Here is a 14,285-nt window from a genome sequence, read left to right as displayed (position 1 = left end):
AATTTCAGAGAATATTTGCGCGAATAAGCCAAATCTGTAATTAAAACCAAGAGAGGTAGTTTTCAAAATTTCCCCGTAATAAGTCTGGCCGGCCTTGGGCTTATTGGACCATAACAAAAAGTCTGAAACATAATTCGCATTCTTCCAAAAGACGAAGAAGACTTTTTTTTTCTTCTATTTTGTTTCTTTTACAAAAAGCGACAGCATAGCTTCATTTATCACCAACAGTAATTTGACCAAAACAAAATCTCCAACTGTAACAGGAAGGGCAAACAATAAACCCAAAGATTTTGTACCGTTCCAGAATTTTGCTTTTGTAGTTACAACTTACAACTTACATGCAGCAGGACACGGCCTACTGTTATTAAAAAATGAATATTGAGAGAGAGAGAAAGAGACTGGTGACAAATGACAAAAATAATAATACACAAAAAGCAGTGTGGTTCTGGTTCTGGTTCTGGTTCTTGTTCTTGTTCTTCTTCACCCTACCTACCTCATCTTCCAGACTCCAGTTATTATTTAAACTAAAAAAGAATCAGAGCATTGTTGTACTTGTGAGTTGTGTCCGGCACAACAATCTCTCACCACCAATAAAGCTTACAAACAGCACCCACCAGCTCGGATTGGATTGGATTGGATTTCATATATAGAATTCCCCAATCCGAGGAGTTGCACAAGGATTTAATCCTCCATACACGCATTTAATCTACAGTTTGCAGACCCATCACACCCATTTTTCCTAGTTTGTATCATTCATCCATCAACCCCTACATGGCCCTGGCCGGTTGCACAAGATTTGAATTTGAATGTGTTGTTAATTACAGTCCAATCCACATTCCTCCAGGACGGGGCCATCCGACTTGGCCAAGAACGGATCAATCCGAACCCATAAAAGGGAGAAGATGGAAGCCAGTAAGATTGACCACACAATAATGATTGTAGGAGTTCTGTTCTGCCTACCAAGCAGACCCTTGAGGAAAGGATAGAGGTGAACAATCACCCAGAAGGCAAAGAAGAGCTTACCAAACAGAGGCCCCCATGACTCATATCCATTGTTTATTGCATTGGAGATTCCAGCAACCACTCCAATGATGTTTATTATGAGCAGTGTCGTTGGTGGGATGAGCAATGTGGTCCATTTAAACGCATAAAGTTCTGAGAACTCAGCGTCGTCCCCTCCTTTTGATGTCACAGTAAAGTTTGTATCAACACCAGCTAAAACCTTTAAGAGCCCCTGAAACACAGCAAACAAATGGGCTGACACCCCTCCAATCACCCAAAACTGCTCATTTCTCCACCATTCATCAATACCAACTCCACTCCATCTCATTTCCAATATGCTCGTTGCGAAAATGGAGATGAAAAGAGACAGAAACCACAAACTAGCAATATTGCTCATCTGCAATACAAGTGAACAACTTTTGTAAGATACATATCATGGGGTTAAGTAAAATTAAAAAAAAAAAACAAAAAAAAAACAAAAAAACAACTATATCCTCTTCAAATTTCATATACCTCTGGAGTGATAAATTTTCCTGTTAGCAAACATACAGCAGGTAGAGTACAATATGCAACAAGTGGAATTGATGTCCATGGGTACACAGTAGCATTTATGTAAGACAGACGCTCCAACCACTTCAGACCCCCTCCATAACCATACCAAAGAGGGCAATGCCTGCTCAAAAAGATTTCAATTGATCCAAGGGCCCATCGAAGGACTTGGTGCAAACGATCAGAAAGATTAATGGGGGCAGATCCTTTAAATGCAGGCCTTGAAGGGATACAGTATATGGATCTCCACCCATGGCAATGCATTTTAAAGCCGGTCAGGATATCCTCCGTAACTGAACCATATATCCAGCCAACCTGGATTTGGAAGTAAAGCTTAATTGAGCATGTCAAAAAAATTATATCAAGCTATCAGCACATGAACTGAAACACCATCTTACCTCTTTTCCCCATTCTGTTTTATCTTCATAGCCACAGCTAATGACATGGATGGCTTCTTTAAGCAGAGATGCAGGGCTAGTGCTTTTCAGTGACCCGCCATCCTCTAGCAAGGTGGATGCGACAAACACAGGAGACTGTCCAAATTTCTTTTCCAACTTCTGCTCCGACACCAGAGCCAAACTTTCACATTCAACACCTGCAGACAAGGTCTTTTGAAGTCAAAATACAAATTGAGATTGGTCTGAAAAAAAGAAAAAATGTGGTAATTCTCCTTGACTCGACAAAGGTAGCAAACACAAATCGGGCAACAACGTGAATCTACTGCTAGTTAAATGGTAGCATCAAACCTTCCTTACTTGAAAGAATGCAAATCAATCCTGATTTATAAAGTAGGTTCTCCAACATATATATTTTCTTGATTCATCCTACCAATACATAACTGGTTCCTCAGAGCCAAAGAATGGAGAAAACAGAGGGGCATGCCCCTTTTTTAACCCAATGTACAGGAAATTCTTAAGTGGATAAAGAAAACAACAACCAGTATAGACATTGATAGTTAAGTCTAGCTTTGATACCCAAACAAAGAATTGCCATAACTAAAGCTACAATGCAGTATTGTTGCAGTTATTGGGGTTACAATACTCTCGGCACTAGGTGACCATGAGAGACCTAGGTGAGCAATGGTGGAGTTTGTGCATTTGCATGTGGGTTCCTATATGCAGTTGAGTGTGTGTAAGTGTTCATGTGGGTCCCAAGTATAAAGAAAAGATACATAGATATCAAAGACTGATTTGAATCTTGATGAAACGGCAGATTGTTAGCTCAGCAGGTAACTGATTCAAAACATTTGAACTCCATGTTTTTTCATTGCTGATGTATTCTTAGTGAAGGAATCTGGTGCATGCTAGTGCAACTATTCACCCACAGTGATAACCACACTATAAAAATTAAAAAGATCTGAATCTGCCAAAGATCATTCTTCCCACGGCATTTACTGTCAGTTCCATTTTTAACAGAGAAATCAGGTCCATGTTATGAGGAAGGCAAGGGTTTACCTTCAATGCCCTCTTCAATACCCTCCAGAGGGGGTGGCAAAGCCAATGTATTCCTGGAATTTCTTCTCTTCAAATCAGTCTTAGGTTTGTTGGCTTTCTTCTTCTTTGTTTTTCCAGAAAAACATCCACAACAGCACCATTTCGGCAAGCAATTGCATGTCCTGGTTGGTGGCTTCTTTATTTTTGGAGCATCAAAACCATAGAGAGCCTGCCTTCTGAAGACACATCCAGTCCCAACATAGATAGGCCCTTGGATCCCATCCAAACCTTTCATGTTAATCTGTTATTGATGATGACTTAAGTATTAGCTTAGAATAGAAGACAAATGAACTGAAATGGCAGTAAAGCAGTCTCACTGTACAGACAAGCTTACATCAAAGAACACAGTATTTCGGTTGGCATATCTGTCATGCCTGTCGATACCATCAAATCTCTGTGGGAACTGGACATAGCACACTCTCTTGCCTAGCAACGGATCCATCATGAAACACATTGACTCTCTAATAGCCTTACTATTGTTGATGTAGTGATCACAATCCAAGTTCAACAAGTAAGGTGCATTTGTGAGCACAGCCGAGACTCTGACCTGTTAATATAAGAGATGACAAGAAATGTCACTCCCTTAAAATAAAAATGAAAGCAAACAAGAAAACACACACACACAATTCTATGAACTTCTAAGACTAAGGAGTTCAAAAGATGTTTCTCTCTGTCTCTTTTAATTCAACTTACCAAAGCATTCATTGCACCAGCTTTTTTGTGGTGATTAAACCCTGGTCTCTTTTCTCTAGAAACATATACCAGGCGTGGTAATTCATTCCCATCTGTGTCATGTCCTCCACTTTGGCCAAGAAAAACCTAAGGTGCATATAAGCTTGTTAATTTATTCCAAAATGCGTTGAATGTTTAGTTACAAAATCAAATTCCAATGGCACAGACCTGAATCATCCCAGGATGATCACGAACATTATTTCCAGGCCACGGAGTTCCATCCTGCATCGTCCACCCTTCTTCTGGAACCTTTTGAGCTTTAGCAACCAAAGCATTGATTCGAACTTTAAACTCTTCATATTCTCTCTGCAATTTAGTAAGCAGCATTTTACTATTTATTCTGCAATGAGTAAGAGGGAAGTATCAACTGCTAGTAACCCTCATTACCTTCATTGCTCTCCGATCCTTCACAAATGATGGAAGCACCTTATCTTTAAGATAATCTATTTTTTGAGCAAAATACCATTCAGGTGCCCGTGGTTCTATGTTAAACTTCTTACAGAAAGGGACCCACTTCCTAGCAAATTCAGACGTTTCTGACAGTGCCTCAAATGTCAGCATAGCAGCACCATCATCCGAAACATAACACGAGATCTTGTCAACGGGGTAGTCCACTGCAAGAATGGAAAGAACTGTGTTTGCAGTCACCAGAGGTGGCTCTTTCAGTGGATCCACTGTACTGACATAAATATCAACTGGGCAAAGTTGTGAAGGCTGGCCTTCCTTCTCATACCTGAAAATAGGATAATTAGCATGGACTGTAAAGGCATTCAAAATGCAGACCAAAAGGAAAGTTGCATGAACACAAACAATATGCAGATTACTTACCTCAGGGACAATCTGTCCAGATAAGTTTCCCTGTCAATGGGAAGCCACTTTGGGAACTGATCAAGAATCCATGAAAGACCAAACCAAATCTCACAAATGACTGAGATGAGCCACAATGGATATGCATCATTCACAGGATTCATGATTCGATAGTGAAAGAAGAACCCAAGAGCAACAAGTCGAATCATGATGATCATTCGGTAAGGGTTGATTTGGCTCGATGGTATAGGCAACTTTCTTGACAAGGGCTGTCTTGCCTCATCCATTCTGATCCACGAGCAACACAAATAATTTTTAGTGATCAGAAATCCTTGAATTTTTCTAACACTATGGTATTGGAAACGGAAATATTAAAAACTAATTTTTGAGTAGAGATTCTATTATGGATTCATTGGGTCTATTAGGGGTTTAGGTTGCAACCTCATAGGAAAGGAGCAAAGTTGCAGAGAAGCACTTACAGTGGTAAATCAGGGCCATCCCCATTCCCGTCATAGTCCCAATCTTTGCCATTTTCATGCTTCATCATCTGTAATTTCTCTTGTTTTTGCTTCCAAGTCTCCATCCTCTCCTTCCAAGCAACACTACCATAGCCATAAGCAGCCAAGTCTTTGGAAGGATCCATGGATCTGGGTTGTACTGCAAAAGGATAAATGCACAATATTTAAGCCAACATAAAAAAGGAAAGTATCCAAGAGGGAAGAGGTCTGAATGTAAATAAGCTAATTGAATTTAGAGTGCAGGAAAGCAAGAGTCAAAAGTAAGATGGTTGGTTACCTGGAAATGCAGAATCCGAGAAAGGAAGGGGGTGGATCCTTTTGCCTCCAGCAGTATTTGTCATGAAAGAAGGGACCAAAGCATGCTGTTCAGGAGGTATATCATCAACCTGCAAAGATTCATTGTCCAAATTTGAATGTGATGAATGAAGAAAGCAGTTGAATTGAGTAAATTGAATTGAACTGAAATGAATTTGAGAGTAAGTACCATTTGACCGTTGGTAAGGAGAGGAAGTTGGGGCATGGAGTGAAGGACTTGAGGGTAATCAGAGTCAGAGGCACGGCCATAGCTCATGTGGCCGTGAAGCATGGCGTCTGCGGAAAGCGCATGCTGCATATCGTGCCTGCTCCTTGTATCAAAATTGAATTCGTTCTCCAGGTCGTCCACGCCATCTTCTTCTTCGTCGCCATGCACCCTGGCACACCCTGCCACCACAAGAGAAAATTGAATTATAATTAATATGAATGATTCAACTATTCAGTGGTATCGAAATTATCGAATTGAGTAGCAGTAGAATGAAATGAATGAATGAATGAATGAATGAAATGAGTACCCTTGAGACGTTTGAATCGGGTCTTGCACTGAGGACAGACTTGGCTTCCCTCGCTGCGCTCATACTCATAGCAAGTGCGGCAAATGGGGAACGCACACTCGTTACACGCCACAAACAGCTCTCCCTCTGCGTTCACCCCTACATCGTCTCCACAAATCTGGCAAATCCGCCCCTTCAACCCTTTCGGCTGCACAACACATCCATCACATTCATGCTCATCTTCATCCAATTAATCAATTAAACAAGTCCATTTATTGATTAATTAATTAACACAGATTATTTAGATTAAGCACCACCACCACAAAATTCAAAGTACGTAATCAATCAATCAATTATTCAATTAAGAAAGTAGCTATCTAGCTAGCTAGCTAAGAAAATTAAGCAAAAACGATTGTATATTTGTAGAGATGATAAAATGAAGTTGCAAAGCCAAGGAAGGAAGCAAGAATTACAGCAGAATCGCCGTCACGTTCACGGCGGATGACGACGAGCTCATTCCGGTTGTGAGAGCCGGCCACTAAACCAGCACCGGCCTCCATTTCAGATCTGACTTATGCTTCTGTTTATTGCATATAACCCACAAAATTAAGCCACAACACAAATGAAGCTTCCCCTCTGCTATCCTATATGCTTCAACAACTTAATTATGCTCTCTTTTAGTCTCTCTCTGCCCACCGACACTCCACAGAGAGAGAGAGAGAGTGTTTGTTACAGTACTTGGAGGAGAGAGAATGAGGAAGGGAGGGAACTAATACTTGCTTTGTTTCCTTTTTTAGCTTTTCTCTCTCTCCCTCTCTCTCTCTCTCTCTTTCTTCTTTCTTCAAGTAGTCCGTCTGAAATCTCAACTGATTAAGATTTGCTCTTTCTTTTTCTACTTCTTTCTCTCCTCCTACTTTTCTCTCTCTTATCATTCCTTGCTTGTCATCTTAAATCTCAATCAACCAAATTGATTAACTTCCCTTGTTCGGTAATTTCATTTTTGTTACCAAAACCCCACACACACACACACACACACACTCACACAAATATATATATATATATATTTATGTATATATGTCGGTCAACTAAGATCCAATAATGCAATCATACAATAAATAATGCGATAATGCTAGCTAAGTAGCTAGGCTTCTTACTGTGCTTTTACCTGCTCAGTTTCCTTTTTTCTTTTTTTTAAATTAAATTAATATAAAAATAGTCTATAAATTTTACAATAAATTTCAATTTAGTCTATTAATTATAAAAAGTGTCAATTTGGTCTGCGAACTTTTCAAATTGTACTAAAGTAGTACAAACGTTAATTTCTATCGAAAAATTTAACGAAAACTGTATGTGCACAACAAGTGACCACATTTTTCAGGGATATTTCAGTTCGTTCATCATATTTTCATGTGACCAATTTCGTTAATTTTCAGATAAAAATTAACGGTTGTACTGCTTTGATGTAACTTGAAAAATTCGTGAACCAAATTAACACTTATAATTAATAAATCAAATTAAAAATTAGTATAAAATTTGTGAATTATTTTTATATTTAACTCTTTTTTTAGAGTTAAATACAAAAATGGTCCACGAATTTTACATTGATTCTCAATTTAATCTACTAACTATAAAAAAGTATCAATTTGGTCCACGAATTTTCCAAATTGTACCAAAACAGTACAAACATTAATTTTTATAAAGAAATTAACGAAATTAGTCACATAAAAATATGATAAACGGACTAAAATACTCTTAAAAATGTGGTTATTTATTGTGCACATGACCAATTTCCATTATATTTTTCGATAAAACTTAACATTTGTACTATTTTTGTATAATTTAAAAAATTTGTAAACTAAATTGATACTTTTATAATTAATAAATTAAATTAAAATTTATTATAAATTTCATGAACTATTTTTATGCTTAACCTTTTTTTTTTACTTTTTAGGCCTGGGCATGTAAAGTCAATCTGTTACCTTCTTAATTCACACATCACAGTTCAGATAATAAAAAAATAAAAAATTTATTATTACCCAACTCAGAACTCACTCACTCACTCTCACACTCTCACACGTTGTCATCATCTGCCTGCAAAGTTTTCAACATTCTCTCTCTTCTTTATATCTTGTCTTATTTAACAAATATCTCCGCCGACACAGCTGATGCCTCATTATTACTCACAACTCCCCTTCAACGGTAACGACCCTCTCTCTCTCCAACGACTTAAACATCGATACTAATTAATGAAAATTAGTGTAATCTAATTTTACTTTAGAGCAATTAGCAAAGGCTGTAAATTTTCACAAAAAATAACGGCGCGATAAAAATTAAAAACAAAAAAAAAACAGAAAAAGACGATACTATGCAAGCTGGGTTGAGAATCTACGGAACTTGGAGAATATCTACATGTTGGAATCACCGATTTAACCTAGGATTGTTTGTTTTAGATTTAAAAATGAACAACAATAACAATAACCACCGTCTTTTTTATTTTTTATTTTTTAAAAAAGAAGTGTGAGGTAAACAAAAACAAGAAACAAGAAACGTTGGTTGGATTTATTAAAGAAATTGGCCGAATAGTTAATTAATTAATTATTTATTTAATATTGTGAAGGGTAATTAAGAATTAGTATATAATAATGATGATAAAAGAGAATAATTAATAAACAAGTTGGCGGGCACATGTGGAAATGAGCTGTATCTCTTCGTCCCTCTCTGGGCTGTGGGCTGTGTCTCTGACCCACCCCACCCCACCCTCCCACATGTCTTCTTCACTCTTCTCTGTTACTCTCTACGATTAAGTAGATTTGGGATTTGGGGTCACCTTTTGACTTTGCCTTTAATTAAGTGTCTAACCCTCTCTAATTAAATTGTAAAATGTTATTTATTAAAAGTTACAACTTACAAGAGTGATTACTCCTAATTTGTGCTTAATTTCTTATGTCAATCATTGGCTTCCATCGTAATTCATAAACAAAATAATCTTACATGTCTTTATGCGCCTAGTAGCTAACACACACAAAAGGAAATTAATTAATTAAATTCCTTTGTGTTTTTCGCCCAGCAGCTAACCCTTATTTAACGATCATAAATTGACATCCGGTCAACTTGTAATTATCAGGCTACATTATAATTAGGGCGGTCAATCATTTATGTACATTTTTTGATTTCATATAGGGCATAAGGGATTTTTTTTAAAAAAAAATGAGAATTATTAACATTTCATGACCATAGATGATTGTCTTCTTCGTTTATCTTATCACGACCATAATTAATACATATTGACTTACCCTATTAATCATTAAAAAAAAAATAATAATAAACTAGATACTTGTTAAATTGTGATTGACTACTTTGAATAAATGTTTGTAAATAACAAAGTATTTTTTTCATGACCCAGATTTTTGCATCTTTGTTTGGTGAGCCTACAATATCTGTGGCAAAGACATAAATACTAACACCATATGATGTTCTACTAATTTGCCAAGTTAATCTTTTTAGAAATTGAATCTTCCAAGAGGCAAGAGTATTCAGACAAAAAACAAAACAAAACAAAACAAAACAGAGAGGCAAGAGTGCTCTAATGAAATGTTCCCTTATTCTGGTACATGGCTAGCTACTTCGGTAAAAAAGAATATGGATGGAATGGGATAAGAATATATAATGAGAAAAATTTGGGAGACGTGACATAAGATATAAGAGAGAAAAACTTGTCTCTCACTCCTCTCTCTTCTTTTTTTTTTTTTTTATTTACTCTGTGATGCTACCTCGCTTATATCATAGAGACATGTAAATTTCTCTCATAAATATATATATATATAAGTAATAATTAATGAAATTTAGAGAAAGACATGGTGTAGTGCATTAATTAATCCCAACCCACTTTAAATCAGACCGTCAATTAATGCACGTACTGCACACAACAGTTGTGTGCATTGTAATGTAGACATTGATGATGGCAAAGGCCAAAGGGGTATATATATATATATCGTATCAATTTATCATTTGCATGGTTGCATTTACAAATTGCAAGTCAGCTAGTCATCGGTGCAAAGAGGACAAACCCCAAAACTCCAAAAGGGTTGGTTTTCAACTTCAACTAACAAGTCTGTGCTTTGAGTTCATCGGCCTTTGCTCCAAATTTTTACTTTTTTAATTAATTGCTTACACTGGGGTTGTCTACCTGCCTACTATCTTTCCTTTTCTTTTTTTTTTTTAATAAAATAATATCACTTAATTAAGAATTAATACAAAAAAAGAAAACATCAATAACAACAATTTAGTCGGCTCGTTAGTCCATTCAATTATGTCACCCTCTCTCCCTTTCAGTCCAAAAAATGAAAAAATCTTTCTCTACATTCTTTTTCTGTTGATACTTTGGGAACCAAATTTTCTCAAGGGCAAGAGATTGCCACGTGTCCCATTCTCTTTGCGGACAAAACTACCCCTACTAATTCGGGAGAATGAGGAGTTAAAATCCTGACAAAGGTTTTTTAACCTTAAGCCACGTTTTAAAGGGAAGATGATTGTTGGGCCAAGTGTTTGGGTCTTGAACAAATACTTTTAACTTTAGAGGCCCATTAATAATCTAAAGGTTAATGGACCTTGGATTGGCCAACAGCCCCCAAATTTGCAAAGATACTAGAAACCCAATGCCTACTTTGTGGATAAGAAATCAGATCCGGCTCAACAAGGTTGAGCTCTCCAAGGTGAGAGTTTATTTAATACCTATGCAAAAAGACCAATTTGGCCCCTAAAAAAATCACGTATGTGACACGTGGTCAATATTTGATGGATGTGAGCACTAAATTGACGATTTATCCTTTTTCTGAGTTAAAATGAATGTTAAAGTCCTCGTTTGGATCACTTTGAAGGTGGTATCATTGTTTTTTTTTTTTTGGTCGAATATGGTATCATTGTTTGGAACAAGCAGATAAGTTGATATCCTGATGCTAAAACTTTCCCTTGCAAATAAACATGTATGAGTTATGTGTCTAACTAAACCAAATGTATGACATGATTATAATGAACTCACTTCAATGCCAAATTGTTCCAAGCCTCGATCCCCATTAGGGTTTAACATTTCAAACACACGTTGTACTGCTGAGAGTAGGACTTTGTCATGTCCAACCCCTGTTATGTATTGATATTTGGGGTTCAAATAATATGCTGTAAATATGAAGTAATGTTATTCCACAAATACTTGGTCCACTAATAAGATCAATTGAAATTTTGAATAAGCAAACAAATATACATGCTTCATGTAATGGGTGAGATAATGTGTTATCCCATCAGTCGTTGATGATTTTAAGAATCCATTTTTTTCCTTTGATCTTTGAGATATTCTCATTCATTCGTTGAAACATATCATACAAGATGGGCATGGTAGGCACTACCTCTATGTGGACAATATGAAGGATATTGTATAGAGGCTCGAAGATGTTGTGCACTCCCTCCATAGACTCCCAAAATCTTTGGTTAAGGACTCGTGCTTCAATCCCCTTGGCATCATTAGATTTCTGATATCAACTGGTACTATATTCCTGTGTTGTAAACAATTGTAGAAGACCAACTTTTTCTTGAGCATGCTCGTGATTGGGATGTAGTTTGTTGCAAACAGAGTAGCACCAGGTCGGCTTGACCAAATCTCCATCATCTGGGCTAGTAACCAATTATGATTGTAGATAAAATTAATTACTGATATTGCCTTAGTTATGACATTAGCCACCAACTTGTGCTTCCCAATATCTTCAAATATGATATCTATACAATGTGCTGTGGGGGTCCAATATAGAAGGTATCATTTCATAAGATTTTTTCCTGCCTTAACAAAGGCTGGCCCGTTGTCAGTGACAATTAATTTGGACCACATTTGGTGGTCCAACCTCTCTCAAAACCTGCTTGATCAAGGCCCCTATGTATGTATTATTCTTGATTTTATCTGACACATCTAAGGACTTCAAGAAAACAGTTGACCCATTCGAGAACGCCATGAAATTAATGATGGACAACTTTGTCAGACCAGTCCAATCATCACTCATGATGGTGCATCCATACTTGTCTCAACATGTCTTTAGTGTTTCAAAGTAATCTTTCATGTCATTGTACTCCGCAGGAAAATACTTGATCTTAATTTCATAAGATGAAGAGGGTTTACACCTTGACCTAATAGTAATTGGAGATACTGCGATGAGTAAATAAAATAATTAAATTATATAAACATATAAAAGAAATGTCATAATGGATGCTAAAGTACTTGATTCTTGTGCTGCCTTAATCATGTTCTTGAAATGAACTGATTGAGCTTTGTGTGCAGGCAAAATTCTCATAAATGAAGAATTTTCCTACATACTTTTCCTACTTTTCTTTACTGTTTTTCCCGTGTGCTTTGTCTTGCTCTCATAGTCTTGTAAGACATAGGTTTTGGTGGAGGTGGTAGTGGTAGTGGTAGTAGGTCCCTCAAGTTTTGTGTGCGATGATATTGTTGTGGTGTTTGACTAGTACCACCTTGACCACTTTGTTGGTTGCCCATTTGATTAAACCTCACTTGTCTTGATGCTCGTATTGCAGCACGATAATCATCTCACTCAGATGAGTGCAAATCATTAGGATACATGTATCCACCATCCTCATTGTCATCGTCATCAATTAAGATGCTTCTTTCACTAGTTATGTAATTCTCTCTCAGTTCAAATCGTATGATTTCGACGATAGCTGCCTTTTTTTGTTTGACGGCATTTTTACTCTTTATCCATGTGACAACCTTGTTCTTAATGGTTGGTGGTATATCAATGCATTTCTTTACACTCTTTGATGGATCATAATTGGCTAAATGGTACTTCAAGCATGTAATGCCTCTACTTTGAAAAGTAGAGTGACAAAATATGCATGTGGTTGCATACTTATTGCCTTCTACAACAGTGGAATACTTTCATGCTGGATCAATTCTAGTACTTCCACTACTAATCGCCATTTGAAATCTATCACCTAATTGCATATAATTGACAAAAAAAAATTGCATATAATTAATTTTATAATAGTTTAAGTGTATAGCTTATACCTTAAACCTATTAAAAATAGTAAGATTTTATTGTATGTAATTGTAAAACTCTAATAAAAAGAAGACATGTCTAATATACAAATATCAGTAAACAATAAAGCTCTTAAAATAATAAATAATAAATATATAATCAAATAAAAAACATAGCTATTATAAAAACTAGTAAACTATATAAATACAAGTAATATTAGATTAATAATAAACCATTTTTATATACAATTTTTTTTAATTATTATTAAAATGTAAAATTGAGATATTTAACTAATAAAAAAATCTAAAAATAACTAGTTAATTTAGAGCCCAAACTTCTAAAGTTCTAATATGATTTAAACCCAAAATTGGTGGTAAAAGTTTGAGCCCAAACCCATTAATCAAAAACCTATTAAGGTCTTTCACAATGCATTATCAAACTGAACCCCAAACCCAATTTTTGGGTATAAAATGGGTATAGCCTATTTAAAATGGGCTAGAATGTGATCTCCATAATTTTTTGAGACCCAAAAACTATCCCCAATTTTGGGTATAGACTATACCTAAAACCAAAATGAATGGTTGGCCCACAAAAAATAAAAAGCTGATACTCTCTCTCATTCACATGAAAGCAACCTGCAGGACCCACTGGAGCATGAAGGAATAGGGAGTTGCCACATCAGCCGACAACCCCCTACAGCTTCTGCATGCCCTTTAATCAATTCCTCTCCTTGCAATGAAATGCTACAACGGCTCCCTGACATATTGAATGGTCAGCCAAAATAAGGTGGGCCATGCGGGCCATTTGAAAATGAATGGTGGAGATACGTGTCGTTGAAGATCAACGGCCCAAAAAATTTAAATGTCATTTTTTAAATAAAATAATAATAATAAATATGAAAAAAATGTCAAAAAAAATTCGAAAAAATTTAGAAAAATTTCTTAAAATTCCCTTTAATTTTATAACGGCTAGTACACCAAAAATTCTATATAAACCTCATTCTTCTTATTTTTTTTCTTCACATCTTTCTCTCTTTTACACCACATTTTCATCAAATTTAGTGAATTCAATATGGTTAGAGATCTTGGTTGGGCCAAAGATGAAGATATTGCTCTAGTTCAAGCTTGACTAGAGAAGTCTCCAAATTCGGAACTCGGTGCACAACAAAAAAATGATGTATTATGGGCCGAAGTTTACATTGTTTTTCAGCGTAATTTGGGCACACCAACGGGTAGAACGATGGGCGCAATTAGATCACGGTGGAAGGACATTGCCGCTTTTTGCAACAAATTTTATGCCTCATTTTTGGATGCCGAAAGAAGACGTCAAAGCGGTGCGAAT

General features: G+C 36.3%; 1 protein-coding gene across 1 annotated transcript; it reads right to left on the bottom strand.

Moving 5' to 3' along the window:
- Positions 1 to 231: 231 nt before the first annotated feature.
- Positions 232 to 6,810, bottom strand: LOC147273350 (putative cellulose synthase A catalytic subunit 3 [UDP-forming]). Its single transcript, XM_086256133.1, has 14 exons — positions 6,384 to 6,810; positions 5,932 to 6,118; positions 5,586 to 5,803; positions 5,379 to 5,487; positions 5,063 to 5,240; positions 4,605 to 4,871; positions 4,164 to 4,509; positions 3,945 to 4,082; positions 3,738 to 3,863; positions 3,379 to 3,591; positions 3,006 to 3,285; positions 1,950 to 2,146; positions 1,516 to 1,866; positions 232 to 1,399 (listed from the first exon to the last, which is right to left on the bottom strand). Exons 1-14 carry the CDS (start codon positions 6,468 to 6,470, stop codon positions 815 to 817), a joined length of 3,282 nt encoding a protein of 1,093 aa, XP_086112259.1. The 5' UTR covers positions 6,471 to 6,810; the 3' UTR covers positions 232 to 814.
- Between the last annotated feature and the right edge of the window lie 7,475 nt (positions 6,811 to 14,285).

The sequence above is a fragment of the Dryas octopetala genome, chromosome 9 (genome assembly GCF_963921425.1).
Source record: "Dryas octopetala chromosome 9, drDryOcto1.1, whole genome shotgun sequence".
NCBI lineage: Eukaryota > Viridiplantae > Streptophyta > Magnoliopsida > Rosales > Rosaceae > Dryas > Dryas octopetala.
The sequence above is the reverse complement of the archived record's forward strand: the minus strand, read 5'-3'. Positions and strand labels throughout refer to the sequence as shown.